The 12124-nt window shown below is 23.7% G+C and overlaps 1 protein-coding gene across 6 annotated transcripts in view; it reads right to left on the bottom strand.

Annotated features, from left to right (window-relative positions):
- Positions 1 to 1324: 1324 nt before the first annotated feature.
- Positions 1325 to 12124, bottom strand: part of LOC122504925 (2-oxoglutarate dehydrogenase, mitochondrial) — a 34395-nt gene continuing 23595 nt past the window's right edge. For 3 of the 6 annotated variants that reach the window (XM_043616273.1, XM_043616272.1, XM_043616274.1), the window contains 6 exons: positions 11177 to 11965; positions 10579 to 10757; positions 7178 to 7612; positions 5079 to 5233; positions 3634 to 3759; positions 1325 to 2206 (listed from right to left, as the gene is read on the bottom strand). In XM_043616273.1, coding sequence (XP_043472208.1) covers positions 2107 to 2206; positions 3634 to 3759; positions 5079 to 5233; positions 7178 to 7612; positions 10579 to 10757; positions 11177 to 11965 — 1784 coding nt within the window. In that variant the 3' untranslated portion in view covers positions 1325 to 2106. The remainder of the gene's footprint in view (positions 2207 to 3633; positions 3760 to 5078; positions 5234 to 7177; positions 7613 to 10578; positions 10758 to 11176; positions 11966 to 12124) is intronic. The other 3 variants (XM_043616276.1, XM_043616275.1, XM_043616277.1) reach the window with 1 other exon arrangement.

The following is a 12124-nucleotide window of genomic DNA, read 5'->3' as shown; positions in this document are numbered from 1 at the left end:
TTTTTCGACCGAAAAAAGCTATCACTAAACATAACCTAAAATTTTTGGTCCTTTTTAGGGAAAAACAAATATTTTTTTCAAAAAAGGAGAAAAAAAGTACAAATTCGGTGGTACTTACAATTTTAATGAGTTCAACAGAATTCTACAAATGTGCAGGTTGAAAATTTCTAAGGTTTTTGTTTTGTTTTTTGTTTTTTCGAAAAGGAAAATTACAATTTACTATTTATAGAATTAAGAGCCTGACACACGACCGTAGAGAATCACACTGACATAATTAAAACATATTTTATAATATAGATTTACTTTACTAAAAACTACTTATATGCAAATAAAATAAAAACGGCGTTTTCTTGACTTTTGCCCTGAGCTTAAAAAGTACATTTTTTTATGTTTATTACTATTTCTTTTTCATCATTTATTTTTTAAAAAAAAAGGTCATTTTGGCTTCCGTTACCCGCAGTTGCCAAAGGCGTACCTTTTTTTTACCCACAAGATTTAATTAAAATTATCACAAACATAAATGTTTTTTCCACTATTAACAAAAAAAAAAAAAATTATAAAACAGGAGAAAAAAAATAAAATTATCAAAAAAAAAAGTAAGATTTAAATACTGTGCCTTTTGCAGACTTTTCTGTTTCTTAAAAGCAAAAAAGAGAAACCAAAAAAATTAAATTACAATCTAAATGTTTATTTTCATTTAAGTATTTAATTAATTAATTAATTAATCATTGACCTTCAAATGTTGAAAAAAAATTGAAAAAAAGAACATTGCAAAAAAGTTACAAAAAAAATAGAATAAAGAATCATTATTAATAAATCTTTTTAAAAAATAACAAAGAATTATTAAGAAAACTAGTTAAAAAAATGGAACAACAAATTTAAAAAAATTAAAAAATACAAAAGTATTGCGATTGTAAAGAAAAAAATTCCGGGCTAAAAACAAAAAAAAGAAAATATTTCAAATTCTCGATTTTAATAATCCACCGTTTATTCGATTTTTCGTTTTTTCTCAATAACAAATTTTTCTTTTCTTTTTTTTTCCCTAAACAAAATAAAAATGCCAATCATTTAATTTTTCACAAGGAAAAAACACAGCGACTGTAAAAATTTTAATTGATTGGTCACAATTTTTGTCTTTTTTTGTTTGTTTCATTTAATCAGATCCAAATTTTCAAAAAAAAACATTCTCGCACAAATCTACATACTTTTTTTTTCTTTTCTTTTCATTAAATAGTTAAAAATAATACTTTCATAGTCGTCACCGATTTCTAAGACAATAATAATAATAATAATTAATCGAGCAAATGACAATAATTATTTGCACTTGAGTTTTTTTTTCTCACGTTAGAAGAGTACAATTTTTCCATTTCTCAATTCACTTCCTCTGAATTATTTTTATAGTTTTTTTTTAGTTTTTTTTTATTAAATATTATTTTATCTTAATTCACCTTAAATAATGTTAGTTTGATTAGTAGCTTAAAATTAATTTGCTTGCAAAATTTACATTTTTTCTTTTTTTATATAAAAACAATTTTTTCTTTTTGATAAACTATTTAAAAAAACAATTATTAATTCGAAATGTTCCAATTTCTTTATATTTTGAAAATACTCGATTTTTCACTAGCAAATTTTTTCTTTTGAGTATTTTTATTTTTTTTTTTTTGAGAAAATTAATTAAAAAATATAATAATGAAAAATTAGTTTATTTTCTTTGGATCCAGCAATAATTCAGAGACAGTTTTTTTGTTTTGTTTTAAAGATAAAATTCTAAAGTGTGAGAGAAGGGGGTGAGGGGGAGGGGGGGGCTAATTAAAAAAGAGAAAATTGTACTTTTCGTAAAAATTAAATAATCTTACACACGGTACTAATGCCAGGGCACTAAAAGGAAATTTTCTTTGATTCCAACGATGGTTTTTTTTCCTCTCGCTCGCTCAGTTTCTCTCTCGCTTTCTCTCTCTCTCAATTTTTTTCCTTTCAATACAAGTTCACAGAATTTTTCTGTTTTTCTTTAAATAACAAATATTAATATTTCGATGAATAAATAAACTTTACTACCGTTTCTAGGGGAGAAGGAGGGGGGAGGGGAGGGAAAGAATTTGTTTATAATTATATAGCAAACGCATCGTCGAGCAATTGTTTCAATTCTTTCGTATGTTGGGCTTTACTTCCGGTTGCTGGCGATGCTGCTGTTGGACGTCCAACGTATCTGAAAAGAAAAGGGAATAATTTAGTTTTAATTAAATAATGTAAATTAAATTCAATTATTCTAACTAAATTCAATTATTTAAACTAAATTCGAACTAAAATCAATTTTTTAACCTAAATTCAATTAAACTAAATTCAATTATTCGAGCTAAATTCTATTATTAAAAGAATTTCAATTATTGAACTAAATTCAATTATTTTAACTAAATTCGATCTAAATTCAATTTTTTTACCTAAATTAAATTATTCAAACTAAATTAAAATTAAATTATTTAAACTAAATTCAATTATTCGAACTGAATTCAATTTTTGGACCTAAATTCAATTATTTAAATTAAATTCGAACTGAATTGAATTTTTTTTACCTAAATTCAATTATTTGAATTAAATTCGAACAAAATTCAATTTTTTGACCTAAATTCAATTATTTAAACTAAAATCAATTTTTTGACTTAAAGTCAATTATTTAAACTAAACTAAATTCATTTATTTGAACTAAATTAAAATTCAATTATTTAAAGTAAATTTAATTATTTGGACTAAATTCAATTATTCGAAATGAATTCAATTTTTTGACCTAAATTCAATTATTTAAATTAAATTCGAACTGAATTGAATTTTTTTACCTAAATTCAATTATTTGAATTAAATTCGAACAAAATTCAATTTTTTGACCTAAATTCAATTATTTAAACTAAAATCAATTTTTTGTCTTAAAGTCAATTATTTAAACTAAACTAAATTCATTTATTTGAACTAAATTAAAATTCAATTATTTAAAGTAAATTTAATTATTTGGACTAAATTCAATTATTCGAAATGAATTCAATTTTTGGACCTAAATTTAATTATTTAAACTAAATTAATTATTAAATATTCAATTAAATTTTATTAAAAAAATAGCAAAAGAAAGAAAATTTATTTCTAATTTTAGTCGAATCGTCTTTTTCAATTTTGAATTATTTCCCATTTTCCTTTTTTAGTTTTCGTCTTATTTTCATTTTTGTTTATTGTTAAAAAAAGAGATAAAAAAATTAATTTTCTACAGTAAAAGTTTTTTTTTTCTCTTCTTTTGAGGGAAAAAAGAATTTAATTTCTTAAAAAATATTTTTCTTTTAATTAAAAGAAGTATTAAAAGAAGTATTTTTGTTTTAGTCAAAAAGATATTTTTTTTTGGTTAAAAAAATATTTTTCTGTTAGTCAAAAAAAAATATTTTTGTTTAAATTAAAAAAAATATTTTTCTTTTGTTCAAAAAAATTTTTGTTTTTGTCAAGAAAATACGTTTGTTTTGGTTAAAAGATATTTTTGTTTTGATTAAAAAAATATTTTTGTTTTGCTTAAACAAATATTTTTGTTTTGGTTAAAAAAATACTTTTCTTTTGATTAAAAAAAATATTTTTGCTTTGGTTTCAAAAAAAAAAAATTACCTCGTGATTCTTTCGCTGGGTTTTGTCGATTCCTCAGCTTGTGAATCGTGAGTTGGTTTCTTGTCCTCTGCCTTCGAGGACGAGAACAATGAACTAAACCATCCGTCGCTTTTTGAATCTTCATTACTGAAACACGGCCCAAATTTTCCACTTCTTATAAAATTTTATTTATTTTCTTTATTTTTAAAACAATAGAAATAAATTTTTGCCAATTTCAATGAATTTCTGATATCAGTGCATTAGTGAAACTTATTTTTTTTTTTCAATTATCAACACAGAGAAATAAAAAGCTTTCTATTATATTTTAATGAAAAACTGAAAGTAAAAAAACATGGGCCATATAAACAGTAAAAATGATTCAGATTCAATGATTTTTTTAACTCTTTTTTAGATTAAATTCTTTTTTTGCGTTTCTATTCTGTCTCCGTCTCGGCTGAAATTTTCCGACTTTTTCTACTTTTCTTTCTTTTTTGATTATATTCAATTTTTTGTTTCTATTTTTCTTTTTAATCATAATAAACAAAAAAAAAACCTTATCGAAAAAAAGTTATTTTTGTTTAAAAAAAATTGTTCTTATTATAAAAACTGATTTTCTGAGAGATGAAAATGTAAACATAAAATATTTTTGTAATAAATCAAATAATTTTGTAGTTAAAAATTAATTGTAGTAAAAAAGAAAAGATCTTATTTAAAAAAAAGGATTTTTTGTTGAAAAAAATCGTTTTCATTACAAAAACTGATATTTTGTTGAAAAAAATTGTTTTTATTGCAAAATCTGATTTTCTGTGAAATAAAAATGTTTCTTCTCTTCTTTTTCTTATTTTTCAAATAATTCAAGAATCAAAAATACTTGATATTGAAAAAAAGTGAAAAAAAACTTGATGCAAAGAATAAAACGGAAATTTTTTTTATTAAATTTTAAAAGAGAGAAATCATTGATTCCTTTCAAGTGAGAAAAAAACGAACAACAATTGTGGGAAATGAGAAAAATTCTAAAATTCTAAAGAACGAATATAAGGAAAATTAAAAGAAGCAAAAAGAAAAAAACTACAAATAATAAAAAATAAAACATAAACAAATAATAAAAACAAAAAATGAAAACATAAACAAGTAATAAAAAAAAAATGAAAATGTAAACAAATAATAAAAATAATTTTCAAAGATTTAATTAAAAAAAGACAATTGTTTTTAATTTACTTAATAATGGTATAAATTTAATTAAATACAATTAAAAAAATAGTTGAGTTTATTAAATTAACTTAATATTAATTGATTTAATAAACTTGTTTCTAAAAAAATATAAATAATAATAATAATTTACTTACCTTGGAAAAATTAGTGATTTTTCGAGAAAAGGCGATAATTTAATAAAAAATAAGTGAAAAGAGCGGTAAAAAAATTGTTTCTTGCGTGAATAAAAGACAAAAACGATAATAAAAACTTACGAAGACGATCGCGTTCCATTGAGAGCGGTATTAAATCTCGGTTGAACGTAATTCCAAGCTCCTTGATTTTTATGCTCCTCCTGACACCAAATAAGTTCCGCCGATGAATATTTCTCAGCCTCCTTCTTCACTAAGTCGTAAGGGAACGGCGAAATCTACAAACGAAATACAACGAATTAAAAAAAATTCAATTAAAATAAATAATAAATGTACCTAATATAATAAAAAATAAATTAAAATTAAAAAACTAAATTTTAAAAAAATTGAATTTTTCACAAAATTTCAATTATTTAAAAAACTTTCAATAAAATCCAATTCAAGAATTCAATTATTTTAAAAAATAATGAAATTTTCTCTCGAATTCAATTATTTTAAATACAAATTTAATTGAATTGCAGGGAAAAATAATTATTTTTAAACATTTTTTTTTAAATTCTCCGAAAGAATTGAACAATATCTCAATAAATTCAATTATTTTTTTAAATAGTAAAATCTTTGCAAAAATTCAATTATTTTCAATAAAATTTCACGAAAGAATTCAATTACTTTCTAAAATTTGAATAAATTCTTCGAAAAAATTCAATTGTTTTTATAAGTAGTAAAATCTTTGCATAAATTTAATTATTATTTTTTATTTTCAATAAAATTACACGAAATAATTTAATTTTTTTTCTTAATCTGTTTATTTTTCAATTTTTCAAAAGAATTCAATTATTTTCTTAATTCTCTATAAAATTTTTTAAAACGATTCAATTATTTTCTTATACTTTAAAAAATTCTAAGAAACAATTTAATTATTATTTTAAATAATAAAATCTTCGGAAGATTTCGAAGAAGAATTTTATTATTCTAAATAAATAAATAAATAAATTATTTTGTAGAAATTATTCAATTATTGCTAAAAATTTAAAAAAAAATTTGAAAATAATTGAATTCTTTTCTAAAATTTTAATAAAATTGTACTGAAAGTAATTGAATTTCAAGAATTCTTTAAAAATTGAATTGAATAAAAATAATAAAAAATAATTGAATTCCTACGAGAATTTTATTATTTTTAAAAATAATTGAATTCTTGAAAGGAATTTGTTAATTCTTTCGAAAAATTTTATATCAAAATTGTTAAAAATAATTTAATTTTATTAAAACTCTTGAAAATAATTGAATTTAAATAATATTTTTAAAAATAATTTTATTCTTTCGAAAAATTTTATTAAAATTGTATTGAAAATAATTGAATTCCTCTAAAGTATTTTATTACCTATTTACGAAAATATTTTAATTCTTGCGAAGAATTTTCTTATTTATGCGAAAATACTTGAATTTTTTGAAGGAATTTTATAAAAAAATTGTGAAAATAATGATTTTTTTTAAAAAGAATTTCATCAAAATTGTTGTAAATAATTGAATTTATATATTGAAATTCTTGAAAATAATTGAATTTATATTAAAATTGTTAAAAATAATTGAATTTATATTAAAATTCTTGAAAATAATTGAATTTAAATTATATTTTTAAAAATAATATTGTATTGAAAATAATTGAATTCCTCCGATGTATTTTATTATCTATTTATGAAAATAATTCAATTTTTTGAAGGAATTTTCTAAAAAATTTTTAAAATAATGATTTTTTAAAAAGAATTTCATCAAAATTGTTGTAAATAATTGAATTTATATTTAAATTCTTGAAAACAATCGAATTTATAATAAAATTGTTGAAAATAATTGAATTTATATTAAAATTCTTGAAAATAATCGAATTTAACTCATTTTTTTAAAAATAATTGTATTCTTTCGAAAAATTTTATTAAAATTGTATTGAAAATAATTGAATTCTTGTGAAGAATTTTCTTATTTATGAGAACAATGAAATTCTTGCGAAAAATGTTATGAAAATTTTTGAATAGTAGTAAACAAGAATATTTAATATTATATGTGAATTTAAAAAATTTTAAATCTCTAATCATTGAAAAATTGATGTTAATTTTTGAAAATATAAAAATTTTAATTTACAAAATGATAATAAATGGAATGCGTTTAATTTGCTAGTAATTAAAATAATAAGTTGAGAGCCTTAATTCTAATATTTTTTTTCATACCTGTTCAACACGCGCGATAGCGACTTTGTCATCGAGTCCACGTTCGCTCCTCGACTTTTTCAAGTCGTAGTAAACTTTGCCGGAGCAGAAGATGACTCTCTTGACGGCGCTCGGACAATTGGCGGCCGCACCCTCCTCGGGAATGATGCGGAGGAATTGCGTGTTCTCCGTCATGAGGTCGAAGCTGGAGCGCGCCTCGGGATGTCTCAGGAGTGACTTTGGCGTCATGATGATGAGTGGCTTGCGGAATGGCAGGGCGATTTGCCGACGGAGGATGTGAAAGAGATTGGCCGGTGTCGTGCAATTCGCGACAATCCAGTTGATGTCGTGAAGTTGACGCACTGCGAATTCCTCACTCTCCGGCGGGAAATAGTCCGGATCGTCGGCCGACATTTGCAGGAAGCGTTCGAGACGTGCGCTCGAGTGTTCTGGGCCCTGAAAAACAAAAAATTTAATATTTGGTATTTTACATGAAAAAAAAAGTTAAACTAAAAATTTACAAATAAATTTAAATTAATTCTATTTCGTACAAACTGAACAATTTGATTTTGTCCTTCCCTGATTTTTCCCTAATTTTCTATAATTTTTAACAAAAGTTCTTTTTTAAATCAAATATTTTCAATCAATTATTTTATTACCGATACTATTTTAATAAAATCAACTGAAACGTAAAAGTTTTATTCAATTATTTTCAATACTTTTTGACAAACTTCCTTTAGAATTTATAAATCCATTTGTTTACAAATCAATTTTACGTGAAATTTTGATTATACGGAAATTCTTCAATCAAATAGTTATTAGAAAATAAAAACTGCAAATAATTTCCAAGGAATTGAAATTAAAAATTTTCAAAAAATTAGTTCTACAGATTCAAAACTTCAACAATTTAAAGAAATTATAAATTAATAAATTTTTAAAATAAATATTTTTGAATACTTTTACAGTTTAACAACAAATTGGAATTTTTAAAGATTTCAATTTAAAAATCTTCCAAAAATCAATTATTTCTATAAATTCATAATTTATAACATTTTTAATATTCAATCATTATATAAAATTTTAACTGAAATTCATTTCTAAATCAATTATTATCAGAAAGTTCTACGAGAATTGAATTATTTAAATGTAAAAATTAATAATTGATTTTCAGGAATTTTAATAAAATTCTTTGCAAAATTCATCTATTTTCTTCAATATCAATATTCACCAGAAGAATTCAATTATTTTCAAAAGAATTAAAATTCTTCGCAGAAATTCAATTATTTTTCAGGAATTTTAATCAAATTCCTGACACGAATTCAATTCTTCTCACAATTAATAACATTTTTCACTGGAATGGAATAATTGAAAAAAAATTTCAAGAAAGTTCTTCCAAAGAATTCAATTATTTCACAAATAATATAATTCTCTTTAGAAATCCAATTATTATTAATGCAATTGTATTAAAAATAATTGAATTCCAGTGAAAACAAATTTAATATTAGTGAAAATAATTGAATTTTGTCAAAGAACTTTCAATCTTTTAAAAATAATTGAATTCCTCTGGTGAATATTGTTATTTATAAAAATAATTGAATTTTGCAAAGAATTTGATTAAAAAATTTCTGAAAATAATTGAATTTTTGAGAAGAATTTTGAATTTTTATTATTTATGAAATATTTCAATTCTTGTGAAGAATTTTATTGAAATTTTTGAAATATAATTTAATTCTAGTGAAAAATTTATTCTTTTTGAAAATAATTGAATTCTTGTGGTGAATATTGTTATTATTAAAAATAATTGAATTTTGCACAAAACTTAATTAAAATTCCTGAAAATAATTGAATTTCTGTGAAAAATTTTGTTTTTTATTTAGAAATAAAAAAATTTTTTCAAAATTCAATTATTTTTCTAAGAATATATTTAAAATTGTATGAAAAATAATTGAATTCCTAAAAAGAATTTTTTATTTATGAAATAATTGAATTATTCAGAAGAATTTTATTTAAATTTTTTAAATAATTGAATTTCAGTAAAAGAATTTTATTATTAGTGACAATAACTGAATTCGTGTCAGAAACTGTATTAAAATTTTGAAAATAATTGAATTTTGTCAAAGAATTTTCAATCTTTTAAAAATAATTGTATTCTTCCGGTGAATATTGCTATTTATAAAAATAATTGGATTTTTCAAATAATTTTATTAAAATACCGGAAAATAATTGAATTTCTGCGAAGAATTTTAGTATTTTTGAAAATAATTGAATTTCTGCGAAAAATTTTAGTATTTTTGAAAATAATTGAATTCTTATGGTGAATATTGTTGTTTATGAAAATAATTGAATTCTTGTGGCGAATATTGTTTTTATTGAAGATAATTGAATTTTGCATAGCATTTTATTAAAAGAACTGAAAATAATTGAATTTCTGGTAAGAATTTTGTTTTTTATTTTGAAATATTTTCAAAATTCAATTATTTTTCAAAGAATATGTTTAAAATTGTATGAAAAATAATTGAATTCCCTAAAAAGAATTTTATTATTTATGACATAATTGAATTCTTAAGAACAATTTTATTGGCATTTTTTAAATACCTAATTGAATTCTAGAGAAGAATTTTCTTCACATTTTTTAAATAATTGAATTCCAGTAAAAATTTTAATATTTGTGAAAATAATTAAATTTGTAAGAAGAATTATATTAAAATTTTGAAAGTATTTGAATTTCTAGAAAGAATTTTAATTCTTTTGAAAATAATTGAATTCTTGTGATGAATATTATGTTGTTTATGAAAATAAATGAATTTTGCAACGTATTTTATTAAAATTTCTTAAAATAATTGAATTTCTGTGAAGAATTTTGTTATTTATAAAAATTATTGAATTCTTTCGAAGAATTGCGTTAAAACTTCTAAAATAATTAAATATAATTCAAAAAGAAATTCAAATTATTTTAAGAGAATTGAAATTAAAATTTTTCAAAACAATTAATTTTGCAGAATTTTTAATTAAAAGTATGAAAAATTCAGATTTTTCAATATTTTAATTTTGAAATCTTTTTAAAATTCAATTATTTCTAATTTTTTTAAAACAGTTTTTAATTAAAATTCTTCTATATTATATTCGTTATTTTTCATAATTAATTGAATATAAATATTAAAGAATTTGTAATTGAATTCATTCAAAATTCAAAATTTTCTAAAATTTAAAATTCAATCCTTTTGAAATTTATTTATTTATTCATGAAAATTGTAAACGCAACTCTTTTATTGAAATTCAATTATTTCTTTTAAATTTTTAACTAAAATTATTCATTAAATAATTTATCAAAGTTTCTCAAGAATTAAGTAAATTAAAATGAATTATTGTCAGGAATATAAAAAATTTTAGGTTTTCTATTTTGAGATAAAAAATATATTTACCTGGCCTTCGAGACCGTGTGGTTGAAGCATAACGAGTCCTGATTGTCGGACCCATTTGGCCTGTCCACTGCTGATGAATTGATCAATAATACACTGCGCAGTGTTGTTGAAATCTCCAAACTGTGCTTCCCAAATGACAAGAGCGTTTGGATTCGTCATCGAGTAACCCAATTCGAAACCTACAAAAGTTTCAAAAATTTAATTTACTGATTTAAATTTATTTACTAATTATTTATTTATTCTTATTATTTATATTATTTATTTACTATTTATTATTTATTTACTATTCATTTACTTTTACTATTTATTTAATTTATTTAGTTTAAGTCCAGTTCTTAGGTCAACTTTCCTCTTTGCATAAAGAAAACTTGTTTTTTTAACCCTCGTTATCATCTAAAATCGTCTATTTGTCATTAAGCGCAATCCACAGTCCCCACCAAGTTTTGGGGGACGATAGATTACGCTCAACAGCGAATTGGAGAACGAGGGTTTAACGAACAATAATATTTTCTCGCAGAAGATAGAAAACACAAAAATTGGCCTTAATGATCGAAAAAGAAGAAGAAGAAGAAGTCTGAATATTTCCTTTTTCTCTTACCAAGAACTCCATACTCGGACAACGAACTATTGCACACTGTGTACGGAGCCTGATCAGGATACAAATAGCAAAGAGGACGATACGTCGCCTTATCCACCGTCTGATGATGAAGAACGTGATGTCTATGCGAGAACGTTCCTCTCTCCACATCCTGACCCGACAATCTCACGTGAATTCCCTCCTTCAGCAGCGATCCAAAAGCCATCGCCTCGCCCAAAGCCCAGTCCACAGTCCTCGACTCGACCATCTCCAATCGTCCGCGCAAAATTCTCTCAATTCCCTTGTGAACGACAAATTCGGCCGCATTCGGTGGCGCGGACGAGAACTTCTTGCCGATGTGAACGAGAGTGTCCTCCTTGACGCCGGTGGGCGACATCTTCAACGGGTCCTTGCCCTCGAAGAAGCCCGACCACGGGGAGTCGAGCCAGTCCTTGTACTTGATGTGCGTCTCCTGCTTGGCGTTGCCGTAGGCCTCCTCGCAGATCTTCTCGTACTTGTCCTTGACGTCCTTGACCTCCTCGGTGGTGACGACGCCCTCTTGCACCAGCTGATTGGAGTATTTGTCGAGGACGCGGGGTGTGTTTTTAATTTTGCGGTACATGAGCGGCTGGGTGAACATTGGCTCGTCGGCCTCGTTGTGGCCGTTGCGACGGTACGAGACGATGTCGATCACCACGTCCTTGTGGAAGGTCGCGCGCCACTCGGCCGCCATTTTGCACACGTGCATCACTGCCTCCGGGTCGTCGGAATTCACGTGGAAGATGGGCGCGTTCACCACTCTCGCCACGTCTGGTTCGGAAAAAAGAAAATACAGTCAATTCTCGATAAAGAAAAAGTAATTCTTCAGGGTTCACAAATATTTAATTTTGTTTTTCCCTTATTTCCAGACAAAATTTTAACTTTTTCCCTAAGGACTATTCTGATTCTCTCTAAAAATTAATATATATT

Source organism: Leptopilina heterotoma, unplaced genomic scaffold, assembly GCF_015476425.1.
Source record: "Leptopilina heterotoma isolate Lh14 unplaced genomic scaffold, ASM1547642v1 Lhet_325, whole genome shotgun sequence".
In the NCBI taxonomy this organism is placed as follows: Eukaryota; Metazoa; Arthropoda; class Insecta; order Hymenoptera; family Figitidae; genus Leptopilina; species Leptopilina heterotoma.
This window is presented reverse-complemented; position numbering and strand designations above follow the sequence as displayed.